This window comes from Carassius gibelio, chromosome A5 (genome assembly GCF_023724105.1).
Source record: "Carassius gibelio isolate Cgi1373 ecotype wild population from Czech Republic chromosome A5, carGib1.2-hapl.c, whole genome shotgun sequence".
NCBI lineage: Eukaryota > Metazoa > Chordata > Actinopteri > Cypriniformes > Cyprinidae > Carassius > Carassius gibelio.
This window is the reverse complement of record NC_068375.1, coordinates 38,467,928-38,481,864: the sequence shown is the minus strand read 5'-3', so window position 1 is coordinate 38,481,864 and position 13,937 is coordinate 38,467,928. Positions and strand designations below refer to the sequence as shown.

The 13,937-nt window shown below is 37.2% G+C and overlaps 1 protein-coding gene across 1 annotated transcript in view; it reads right to left on the bottom strand.

The window, feature by feature from the left end:
- The window catches only part of LOC128014898 (peripheral-type benzodiazepine receptor-associated protein 1-like), a 92,678-nt gene extending 79,296 nt beyond the window's left edge, over nt 1–13,382 (bottom strand). Inside the window, exons 1-4 of the mRNA XM_052598595.1 lie at nt 13,196–13,382; nt 12,843–12,868; nt 11,450–12,234; nt 11,237–11,374 (exon numbers count right to left, since the gene is read on the bottom strand). Of these exons, the coding sequence (XP_052454555.1) occupies nt 11,237–11,374; nt 11,450–12,229 (918 nt within the window). The 5' untranslated portion in view covers nt 12,230–12,234; nt 12,843–12,868; nt 13,196–13,382. The remainder of the gene's footprint in view (nt 1–11,236; nt 11,375–11,449; nt 12,235–12,842; nt 12,869–13,195) is intronic.
- Nucleotides 13,383–13,937: the final 555 nt, after the last annotated feature.

The following is a 13,937-nucleotide window of genomic DNA, read 5'->3' as shown; positions in this document are numbered from 1 at the left end:
CTGCAAAAGACCAACAACTTAATCTGTTAACATGACCATCATCAATATTTGTATTTTCATTTTTCTGTACGCATTACAGCAATTGTTTCAGATGGTTTACATTTATGCATCTGGCAAAATGCATTGCATTCAATGCAGTTCTATCAGTTCTTGCAGTTTTTCAAGTTCAATCCTTAAATTTCAGTTCAACTTCAATACTGATCCTCCAGGTAATACTACCAACAAAAACACAATGATTTGAATGTGAAAAAGAAGGGAATCTTTATAAGAAAATAAGAAAACGGCATTTCAAAGAGTCAATGCCTGCAATGATTCAATGTTTGATTGAAATTGTATATTTTGGACGTTCAAGTGAATTTGCGCAGAATTTCTGTGCTGATTAAATGCAGCCCTTCTTCCCCTTCAAGTATTGACATAGGAGAACACAATCTGTAATTGACCATTTGAAAGCATATCATAACCAGCTAACCGCTGACTGAGGATACAAACCTCCAATCTGCTGTCTGACATGAGGAGAGAAGAGAGAAACATTTCAATTCTCACATTAAAAAGAATAGTTCACACAACAATTACAACTTATTTACTTTGTTTCATTCAAATCTGTATGATCTTCAATACAAAAGAAGATGTTAAGCAGAATGTTCAGTGTCTGAACTGTGTCTGCCCCCCACAGGGCTGGAGAGTATGTCAGAAATCGGTCAGGACGATATAAGGGCACCACACCACATCCCTGCCCCCAATTCAAACATGCATGAGCCAAAATACATCTTTCTATTCTTTTCTATATAAATAAGGCCTACACACACACAACACATGGATTTTGGCTAGACTTAAAACAAGAAAAAGAGCAACTTTAGAGAAACAAGTCAACATTATATATGGACTTTTATAGAGGCAGAAAAACAAAGTGATTTAAGAACTGTTGTATTGCGTGTAATAAAGATTTAAAGGGGGGGTGAAATGCTATTTCATGCATACTGAGTTTTTTAAACTGTTAAAGAGTTGGATTCCCATGCTAAACATGGACAAAGTTTCAAAAATTAAGTTGTACGTTTGAAGGAGTATTTCTGTTCCAAAAATACTACTTCCGGTTTGTCACAAGTTTCGGAAAGTTTTTTTCGAGTATGGCTCTGTGTGACGTTAGATGGAGCGGAATTTCCTTATATGGGTCCTGAGGCACTTCTGCCGGAAGAGTGCGCGCTCACGTATAGCAGAGCACTGAGAGCACAACAGACTTCACTGATCAGAGCGAGAGCGTCGCGAAATGTCACAAAAGAAGTGTGTTTTTGGTTGCCAGGGCAAGACAACCCTGCACAGATTACCAAAGAAAAAAAACAGCATTAAGGGACCAGTGGATGGAGTTTATTTTTACAGAGCATCAACGGAGCTGTGCAAGTGTTTGTGTTTGTTCCCTGCATTTCGAAGATGCTTGTTTTACAAACAAGGCCCAGTTTGACGACGGATTTGCGTATCGTTTATTTCTTAAGGATGATGCAATCCCAACGAAAAAGGGTCACGATCGTGTGTTGGAACCACAGGCGGTGAGTAAAACTGCTTCAAATATCTCTGCCTTCTTGTTAGTGCGTCTGCCTCCCATCGGAGACCCAGGTTCGAGCCCCGCTCGGAGCGAGTCGTTGCTGCTGCTGCTCTCGTTCAGTTTCAGCCTCGGGATCTGATTCTGGATCATAAATAAACGGCTGAATCTGACTGTTAGCCATGGTTTGTTTTGGATGATGGTTTTTCCCTCAAGGTAATGTCAGAGCTTCCACATGCTCTCAACTCAAAAGCCTACTCGCGCTCGTGATTCTTTAGCTCCGCCCACACGTCACGCCTCCAGCCACTCGTGTTTTTCCGGGAAAAATCAGTACAGACTATCTTTCTCTTATGAATATAATAAAACTAAAGACTTTTTGGAGTTATGAAGGATGCAGTACTACTCTATAGGTTCTCAAGATTAACAGGATATTGAGTGAAAACCAGCATTTCACCCCCCCTTTAAAGGAATTGTCCACTCAAAAGTAATTTACTCTCTCTCATATTGTCAGGACTTTGTATTTTTTGTTATTTGATTTTCACACAATGACATTTCAGACTGATCACAAATGTCAAGCTTCAAAAGGCACAAAAACAAGGATAAAAGTAGTGCATCTAAGAAACAAATACATCACGTTAACTTTAAATCATCACTTCTGGCTAATCCAAAAAAAACGCTTCCTCCAGTGAAAAAGCCCATCTCATGACGTCTCTCATAAAAATCCACACACATATTTGTTTAGAGCTGTTTTGGCTTTTAAACGGTGCTTGATCTCTGCAGATTTCTCTCCTGAGTCAAACAAGACAACGTTATTATTCATCAGTTAAAAGTAAAAAATGACTTGATGGATTTGTTTGCTACAAACAGCATTTGGCTTTTCAAGACATTAACTGATGGACTGGAGTGCTGTGGATTATTGTGATGTTTTTATCAGCTGTTTGGACTCATTCTGACGGCACCCATTCACTGCAGAGCATCCACTGCTGAGAAACTGATGCAATGCTACATTTCTACAAACCTGATGAAGAAACAAACTCATCTACATCTTAGATGGCTTAAGGGAGAGTAGCCTACCAAGCTACAGTATTTAAAGTAGTTAAACAATAGTCAAGTTACTCTTTTGAAAAAAGTAGCAATATGAGGGCAATATCTTAAAACAGATAGAAATCTCAAAGTGCTTTACAAGAACAATTAAAACGACAAATTACACCATATAAAAATTATACAAAAGCAAAAAAAAAAAAAGAGATGCATTCAAAACAACTAAAAATAAAATAATGTAAAACAAACATTCAAATAAAACCAAAAACATTATAATAAATATCTATGAATTGCTACACCATTAAAAAATATAATGCATTAAAACACCTTACAATACTTTTATGCATTTTAACTTTGGTTACAATTATTTATGAAAAGCTATAATGCATTATAACTTACTATATGAATACCTTTATAACACATTGTAAAGGCTTTGAGTAAAGAGACACCATATAGATTTGAGATTCAATTATTCAATTATGTGACAAAAAAAATAGTCATGATTTCATGTTTTGTCATGTTACACATTGTGGCACATTAATGTTAAAAACAACATAAAAGCTACTTCCATTCTATAGAAAAAGTGCAGTTAAGCACTGCTAGTTTTACTAGTTTCTGAGAAAAGAGCATGTTTCCAGGTCAAGGTCACTTAAACCACGCCTGAACGCTTTCAGAATGATCACGGAGGTCAGAAACAGAAACAACACAATCTGCAGTGCTGCTATTGATTTTCAATGAGGCTGCATTAAGTGAATCACACTGAGTCTGCAGCAGCGGTGAATATGGGTTGAGGTCAATGGGGTGCCGTCAAATGCATTACAGTAAAGATGCAAGAATCAAACTGACAGTTCAGTAAACACCTGCAGTACTATTCTGCATGTGTTTGGGATCCACACGTTCTGTTTTGAGTAGACCTCTGACAATGAACAGCAAATTAATACAAGAACAACTGGGTGAAATACTACAGGGATTTTCACACTAGGCTTAAACATGGGTTAACCCTGAATGATGAAAAGTTTTAACCCTGGGTCAAGCTATAATTTACATCTTGATAATGGGTTTGCACTGCTTTTAACCATACGCAGAACTATAGAGCGTTCTAGAACAGTCAACCAGTCATTACTTGCATAGATGCGATGAGATGCATGAGCTTGGTAAACGTTCATATACTGGGATTAGTGTCAGCTTTCAGGTAAAAATGCATGCAAACCTTTGAAAAGATCTACATAGACACTGTCTGAGATATAAATTGCGACATTTCCACATAAACACATATATTGCATGATCAATGCACATTATACTTTTACATATCATTAACTTCATAGATATGCAACTTGATGTGAAATCTCAAACCTAAATACCCAATATTAATTATTGATAAAGAATAAGTATAAATAGTGAGAAATATGGGACAAGGTAAAGCAATTTAACACCAATCAAGGGTTAAATGACTAAATGGCCTAAAAATAGAACAGTATTAAGTAAGCAGCAAGGTAATGCAATATTATATTAAAGGTTAAAAATGGCTTTAAAAAAAAGAATAGACATAATATCAAATGGATCAAACTAGTAATAGAAAGACTATAAGAGGCCCGCAAAATCTGCACACATAAATCATATTTTCAACCAGCAAAACGCACCTTTCCGAAGCCTCCCGCCTCACATCCGTTAAGCCCTTCATAGAGAGAGTGATGCCGTTTGCACAGAACAGCGGATGGCACCGTCATGCTACTGTTCCCAATAGTCGTGGTGGATGATCCCAGGTTCATCCCGCTCCGTGCATCTGAGGCTAGCACCCTCTCCTCTGGCTTTGCTCTGTCGGGATGCCCGGGTCCAGCCGGAGACTCAGGTTCACCACTATTCATCTCCGGCGTGGGTGAACCGTGCTGAGGTGATTCAGAGGGGTCTGGCCTAGTACATAAGTCATGCATTACTCCGTTTATCAGTGCAATGACAGGTTTCAAGGATGTTTCAAGAAGGGATATTTTAGCAACTCAGAACATGGAGGAAAAATAACACGTCTATTAATCTCCCAAGTCTTGAAGAAATGCTTCATCTAGAGTCATCTATAGTCTCTTCTGGTCCAGTTTTTAAATGCACAGCAATAAGATGCTTATCAATGACCCAAAACAATTCATTAATGCAAGTCAGGAAGCAAAAAAGCAGCACAGCTGTTGCAAATTCTTAAAGAGACGTTGCCAAGCTCAAGTGCATCACTCTTAAAATAACTCCTCTATTATATAAAATGTAGGAATGTCAGTGTTTTGTAAAAAAACTACAACACGCATTTCCATTACAAAATGAAATCCTAGATTGCAAGACGAAGCTCTGATGATCCCAGTGAGTTGCCGTCATCCATAATTTGCTCGACCTCTTCCTACTGTGGATATAAAAGGATTCAAGGACTGAAAAGGAGACAACTGGTTTGTGTAAAGACCAGTTTGAAGCCAACGCAATAGGTGACGTCTTATTTTCTAACAGGTCTCTTAATTTCCTCTCTCTCTATGTCCTGGATTTGCACTCGGCTCATTGCACCCTCCTCTCATCCTTATCTCCTCAGCTCGGATGTGCCAGTTCATGAAGGAGCGATCCTGGTTCTCAGTGATGCTTCAGCGGTCACGCTGGATCTCGGTGCTCTGCCTAAACGTGTGTTTGGTGAGATAACAACATTAAGATGAAGAGGAGGAGAGCGTGTGGTTGAGCGAGCGAGCAAAGGAGAGCGAGTGAGAGACATACGGGGAAGTGCGAGGTCCTCCAATCACACTCAAGCAGGCTCTGGGAGGGAGCCAATCCCGGCGGAGCAGGGTGGTTTCCATGGAGATGATGCTGGAATGTTGTCGCTCTATTGATTGTTAAAGAGGCAGCGCTGCTCGATGGAAAGGACCAAAGGACGGCCACGCGCACTTTCTCCAATATTAACATTGAGAGACAATGGTAGCAATGACGTATGGTGTCTGGAATGTGGAATTAAACAGGAGAGTGTAGAAATATAAGAATACACAAGTGCACTTTACTGTCCATTGAAATAGTGTAAATGAGGTTCATATGTTCATAGTTTCTGTTTATAGTGTACATACACTTTTATATAATCCACCTTTATAATATGTCCACAGTACACCTATTTGTATATCATGCTGATAGTATTTAAAATCTGTAAATTATGTAGTACATAATACTTATCTGTGAAGTTATTGTACATATTGTAGACCTTCTGTACTTACTGCTTATTGCACTTCTGGTTAGATGCTAACTGCATTTCGTTGCCTTGTACCTTACATGTGCAGTGACAAAGTTGAATATCTAATCTAATCAATACATTATTACTAGGGATTCTGTTATGCATGCTGCTGATCTTATTGTGAACTATTTATCAAGTGCAAGTCTTCAAAATCTTGAATTAAACATAATTTGTTGTTCTGCCTCAGAAAAGACTGATGTCAGTATTAGTCATCTATATTCAGTCATCGGCAGATAAAAAGGTAACTAAATAAAATTAAATAAAAACTGAAATAAACAATTACTAAACAAAACATTTAAATCAAAATGAATAAAAATAAAGGCAAATTGAAAATATTAATAAAAACTGTAATAGTATATAAATAAAACAAGCACCAATAGAGATGCACCATACAGTGGGCCTACGCTACAATACGTCTAGAGTGCCCTCTACTGGATAAGATGGCAAAAATAACGGTCTAACCATAGAGTGTAAGAAATGCGCTACACATGGCATTTTAAAAATGGATCGGATATTTTATTTATAGTTCGATTACGGATATTTCACGTCATGTTCGAATGCATTTTCGAATATTGAATAAAAAGTGACAGCCCTAGTCTGAGTTATATAAAAAATATCCTTGCTCTTCCAAGCGTTATAACGGCTGGTTTTCCAAGCTATTATGAGTGATATTGAATAGACCAAAAGAAATCCAATGAAGTGCATCTATCCATCATAGAATTGAATAAAAGCCTCCAGAAGCGAAACAATGAATTTTTGTACAAAAATATCCATATTTAAAATTTCTGAAATTCATTTTTGGGTGAATTATCCCTTTAACGCAAACTAAAACGGAAACTAAAATTAAAACCACTTAAAAAAAAAAAAAAAAGTAAAAAATAAACATTTTTGTTACAAATAAAAAAAAAAAGTTTTATTTCAGCTAGTTGCCCAAGACAGCATTTCTCATTTTGAGTTTTACTTGAAATACTAAAATAACTAAAACTTATATTCAACTAAAATTAAAACAGAAAATCAAAAAATAAAACCGATTTTAAAATATTAATAAAAATATCATTATAATTGATGACAGACAGACGCTACATACAGAAGCAAATAAAGTGCCGTGAAACTCCCAGCGGTTTTTAATCTAATTATCCTGCAATGCTATCCACTATTGCATTGCTTACTCTCACATGAAAAACACTGCGCTAATTGCCTCTCCACTGAGCAAACACACACAGAGATAGAGTAAACCCCCTGTGTGTGTGTGTCTGAGGTAAAACACACACTCCATTAACATCTCATTAGACATCAGGTCTTCATACAAAGAGACACAATTTCATGGGGTGGCTGCGGTGCTCTTGGCTGACTTTATCTATTACTATGCTCGGATGGCACGTGGCATGCAATGATGAAATACTGAGGGAATTCACTAGACATCCCACCTGACTGCAATTTCTTTTAAGCTTTTGAAAAGGTTTGCAGACGTTTCAGAAGTTCAGACGCAGAACAGCGTGAAGGATAGATCTTCAGTGCAAGAGTACAGGCAGCAGGAGATTTAGCTTTTCTTTCTAATATATAAATGAGATTAATCTTCAGTGTCTTGGCTTCAAATCTTTTCCAATCAGCCTAAACAAGCTGACTCATGTAACATACAGAGAGATTCAAATATCTCTACATGTAGTATATACAACTTTTCCCGCATACAAATACCTTACACTCTCGATATAGTAAATCTCAACTGCTTGATTGCTTGTAACATCACAATATGTAACTATATTATAGAAATCGCCAGCTTTTATACAAAATTAAAAACATATGTTTGTAAAACTATGTTCACTTTCATACAGTACACGCACATAAAGTGACATACAATATAAATCTCAGCTGGTTATGTAAACTATATTATTCCTCAGTTGTAATCTGAATCTGATAAATGTGACTATAAGACATGAAGATATTAAGATTTTATAAACATTAACATCATGATCTGCTTTAAAAAGCTGCTTTAAAACAATGTGTATTGTGAAAAGAATTATACAAATAAAAAATGACTGATTTTGACATCAATCTATGAATACAAAGATGTGGCGAGAAGAAAAGAGGAAAGGGGAAAATACAGTCCTGTATTTGAAATAAAATATTAAAGATGAATAAAAGAACAATTAAAAAAAAAAAAAAAAATTATATTATATTATATTATATCTATATATCTATCTATCTATCTATCTATCTATCTATCTATATATATATATATATATATATATATATATAAAACTCTAACCCTAACAAATAAAATAAAATAATAATTAAATAAAAAAATAAAAAATAATAATACAAAATAAAAGCAAAATTAAAATTAAATTGAAATTAAATTAAATTATCCACTATTTAAAAATTAAAATTAAAATTAAAATTACAATTAAATTGAGCCATGAAGTTCAGAAGCAGGTCTTCCAGAGACACAGCAGGTTTATTTTTTCCAGCATGAAAAAGCTTGAGACATCCATGGACTCTTTGTCATGAGGTGAACGTGCGTCTGCTGCTGTTTGAGTTGATCTCAAGCTAATATCAATAATTCAGAACTGCTCTGTGTAACCTCGCACCAGTTTTTGGGAGTGAATGACCCAGTTATTCCACAAACAGACCCCAGCGACTCTATTAGCTCAAAATAAAACATGAGCAACATCCAACCTCAAAACAACAATCTGTCACTACATTTCACTGACAACCAACACTGACTCACCAAAAATATTGATGAGAAAAACTTGATTCTAAAACTATATAACTTAACCGTAATCTATATGTGAATATTTAATCGAATGTGTTATTGCGTCAAAAAGATCTGTGAAGGACAAAGGAAGAGGAAAAACTTATAAAAAAAATATTTTTTAAAACTTAGCAAACTTTTGAACAGTAGTGTATAAGCCTTTTTCTTAAAACACACACACACACCCACACACACACACTAACCATATGTCAGTTTCTTCTTATATCCCACCAGCTGCGTTGCATACCTATAATGCCATAGTATATTCAAGGCTATTTAAAGTCTTTCTTAATTCAGATCAGATTAACCTAATGCTGTCTGTTCATGTCATACCATATTAATCACGCTGCTTTATTTCTAAAACGAATGTGTACATTCAAAATATGCTAAATAAACACACAAATCACACATTCATTATTTGTTTTGATCTGGTCTTTCACATAAAGATTCGCAGCATCAAAACACAGGTTAATAAACTACTTTTGAAAGAAGCAGAATACAGCATGCACACTTATGCACAGATGCATATTGAAAATATTGCATTTATGCACAATTACATGCATGTAAATTTTCTGAAAATATAAAATACGCAAATGAGCTATATTTGAAAAATGGTAGCTACAGTCCATTTACATCAACCAGATGTACCATTTGTATTTGTTTTTAATTAGTTTTTTGTTTGTTTAGTTGTTTTTTTTGCCACAAAAATGCTAAAATGCTAAATGAAATGCTGAATTACACATGCACTGGAGTAAGCATGTAGGAGTAAACATGAAGCATGCTACTCTTTCGGTGTTTATCATTGCTTATTGTATGCGGTTTCACATTCTCTCAAGAGTATGCAGAATTACAGACATTAAAGAGCCACAATTATCTCATTAACCACACTGTAAAAAATACTACAGTAAAAACCTGTTAATTGGTTATCAGTAAGTTTTTAATACTATATTTGGTTAATAATTACATTTAATGTCATTTTACAGTATAATACTGTTAAAGTTACGGTTTTTGGAAGTGAAAATGAAAAATTCATGTATAACAGTAAAAAAAACAAACATAAATTGACACTGGATGTTCCCTGGAAGACATTTCACATTTTATTTTTATTTTATTTTTTCATTTAAATGACCGTTTCATCTCAGTTTTTTTATTTTTATGGTTACATTTAATGTTGTTAAATTAATGTTTATTGCATTATGTCCATATCATGTGTGATACCAGAATGGTGTTTAATGTTTGGGTGAATGACCTTCCACACACACACACACACACATTTTTTATATACGTGTTTTTATATACGGATATCCTAAAGGATTCATTAGTAGCTGTTTATATTTACTGCAAGAAACACTAAATGATTGAAATGAAGCCGTCTTTTCTGCATGTGCTTGATATATTTTTCAGACCACAGTCGCTGTGTTTAGTGGTCCGATCTGTGCAAGTGACACCTCAGAGAAGCTCTTTTGTGACCTCAGATTTCATGCAGATATCTGAGCCAGTACTGCTTCACACCAATGGAGCCACTGCAGTCTGCTTCCAGGTCACAAAGTCAGGGCAACATGGTTAACATTGATTTGCACACAACACCACCTTCAGAGCTCTGGAACCAGCATCCTTCAGAAGACTTCAGAGATTTATTCAACAGGCCAAACTCTTACTGACAATAATGCATGATGTACTAGTCCAGTAAGTATGGAAGACTTTTTTCCACGACATAAAAAAAAAAGAATGGCAACTTCTCAAAATTCATACTTTTCCCCATTATGCATTACATATCTGCTTTGTCTCATAATTCTGACTTTAGATATCTTGCAAATCTGAGTTTTTATCTCACAATTCTGAGTGTTTAATCTGACAATTCTGAGTTTATAGATTCTGAAAAAAAAAATACAGAAATGTGATATAAAGTCACAATATTACTCTAAATATCCACAACTAATTTATTTATTTTTAACATAGGGGCCTATATTTAAAGCAAAAACATTGTTTCTTCAACAGAGCTACATTACATTAATTATACTTTTGTTTATTAGTCCTAATTTCTCATTAAACACAGATGTCAAACACATGTCTTTCTGATTCGTATGACTGTGCAGATGCAAGTCTCTAGACCAGAAACATGCTTTGCATTGATTTTAATCGCTGAGACACAATCAATTCTATTCAGAAACAATTGGTGCCTTGCTTACATTGAACCAAGATCCAATAATCCAGAGCTTATACATCATAAGACCCCATGCAGAACTGTTGAGTGCATAAACATAAGTCAATCAAGTTCGACTTTTACCCACTATCCGTCTCTTTCCAGGAACACTCTTAAAAATAAAAGTGCTTCACGATGCCATAGAAGAAGCTTTCTGTCTAAATGGTTCCATAAAGAACATTTAACATCTGAAGAACCTTTCTGTTTCACAAAAGTTTCTTTGAGGTGAAAGGAGATTCAACAAAGCTGGATATATTTCAAGCCTGAACACAAGCAAATACTGCCTTTTCAATCCAAACACATGAAAGAGAAAAGAGAGCAATGCAGATAAATGCAAACCATCTTTGCATTAAGTAGCAAATTTCAGAACACAACTATGCATGAAATCCTGCTTGAGCATTTAAAAGAAAGCTCTCAACAAAAAAAGAAGAAGAAATCAACAAACATCCATGAACATAAAGTTCTTACCAGATCATCCATATTGTCCTCTGAACATCTGGAAGGTGAGCACTTCTCCAATCCTTCATCAGATGAACACGGCTCAGGTAAATCCTCGGTGGGAGATGAGCTGGGAGGACACGTTTCGCAGTTCTGCTTCTTTTTCTTCTTCATAGGTTGAGGAGAATCATTCGGGGATGTCTGGGTTAGCGAACGAGAGCGGAATAGAGCGAGTTTTCCTACCTTACAGTATTCTGGGTTGCTCTGGCCTTGCGCGAGCAGATGCACACAACTCTTCGACCTCGGTCTGGATGGTTTCACAGCATGGGACGTCCCACTGTGAGCTTCCAGCAGGTGGCACAGGAAGTAGCTCTTCTCTAATTCCACTTCCTGCTGAAGGACAGCGACCTGCCGACCGTCTGCCTGAGCACGCAGAGTCTTTAAGAGTTCCTCGAGTTTCCGATATGCCGCCCCGTTGCCCTTACATCCAAGTTTGAGACCTTGAAACGCCGATCTCCCGGCGATCTCATCCGCTAGCCGACGATGCACTTCTTGGGTTTGCCTGAGCGTCAAGTTCTCGCTACGTTTCAACTCCGGGCTCCGCCAGCGTAACAGACGCCGGACCTCCGCCGCACGCTCTCGACCCAGAGCTTCCCGCTGCCTCAGCAGCTCCAGCGTCTTCTGCTGCTGGAGTCTGTAGGTCAGCTCTCTCAGCGCTCGCTCTCGCTCCTCACGAGCCTCCTCACGTTGCCTCCGCAGCTCCAGAGAGAAGCGCCGGTGGGCCTGCTGGCTGCGGCTGCGCTCCACCTCTAACGCCGCATGGAGACGCTCCACGTCCCGCCACGGATCGGAGCCGGAATCACGCTTGCAGCTGCTGCGCTTCTTGGAGGAGAGAATCGGAGGGTTAGTGGTATCACAGATTTCACCCATGATGGCATTAATGGAGGGCACACAAGAAGCAGCATGCAGGTGGGATGGAAATGATGATGTTGTACGGCAGACAGCATGCACATAATCCAACATGCAAACTGAAAAGAGTAGAGAAGAAAGACGATTACGTGCATGGAGACAGAAAACTCAGAAAGTTGTTATACTTCTCCCTAAAAAAAAAAAATTGTGTTACTTTTCTTAGAAAGTAATGCGTTGTTACTTTTTCTTATCTGGGCTGGGCTTGTTTGTTTGTTTTTAATATAAAAAGTTATATTATCAGCAAATGTACAATCCCTTTCAGACCACAAGTGAAAGGAATAAGCCTCAGGCTGAAGGAAATGTAAATTCATGTTTGTACAGTAGAGGCCACGAAACACACGTGTACTGCGCTTGTTTGAACAAGCAAAACTAAACTATAAAAACTCCTCCACAGTCAAACTCATTGTTATATACAACTTCAAAGATTTAGAACAATAATAATAAAATGGATGTTTGTTCAATTAAGTGTTTTTATTTGTGCAATGTGCATATAGCCTACATTATTTGCAACAAAATGTATTTGTTTACAAAACAATTTTAAATATTTCAGCATACTGAACACTGAATATTAAACTCAGTCGGGTGTGATTGGGAGACAGATGAGACAGATGGCAACTTACAGTCTTTTACACACAGAATAATGTTAAACATGCAGGCTACATCTCACCTGTGTGGCACAGAAAACACCAAAACCTGCAGAGAAAACGCGTTCAGTGTTACTGGTTTGATTGTTCACGACACACACACACACACACACACACACACACACACACACAGAGAGAGAGAGAGAGAGAGAGAGAGAGAGAGAGAGAGAGATCAAATGAAACACAATGATACAGTAACACACAGTCAGTCACACTGTTACATTGACACATTGATACAAGAGCTCGATGATACACAAACAAAGCGATACAATGTATCATATATGTCCCGAGAAACGTCATCCTGCAGTTAGTCTCTCCTCAGAAGCGTGTCGGTTTCTCCAGAGACTTTAAACGAGCAGGAAATAAACACACTGACCTTCCTCTTCACGAAATCTTCAGGATGCGCTTCATGTGTTCATCCAGCTCCTCTGGAAACCTCCGAGAGACGCGTTCGAGCTCGCGTTGATCCTGTCGCGCGTTGTTTGCTGAACGCGTCTTAAGCACCAGTTGCTTCAGTGCACGACATCATCGAGGTCCACCAGAGCTTCCCCGAGCACACAGCGCCCGCTGCTGGACACCCGGAGACAGTGCAACTCACACACTTTTGACTATTTAGTCGTGGTGGGGGGTTTCTGTATCCCAGGTGATTAAAAAAAGGTCCTTCGTTCAAAATTTTTTGAGGGGGGGCAACATATGGCAGACGTATATATACTGAATTTAGTCACAGTTATCACAGTTTGATGATAAATATATGTGCACACTACAAAAGGACACAGGCTATCATTTACAAACTTAATCTCATGCAATCAATGTCTTGCATTTAAAACAGTTCATATAAGGAATATAAGCATAAACCATAAGCGCCACCACACTCACTAATGCATACAGTATGCATCGACATGTAATTAAGAGAATTAGTGTTATCAATATGTCAATTTATTATAAGAAACACAAGACTTTAACAGCCAATGACATTTACAGCTGGTAAGTTGTACTCTACTTTTTAGTGTTAATCATCATCTAACTCAACCCATCAAGAGCTACACTTAGACTTAGATGTTATATGAATATGGTCCCTGAAACGTAGGTTTTATTAGCTGTCAATAATAATAAATAAA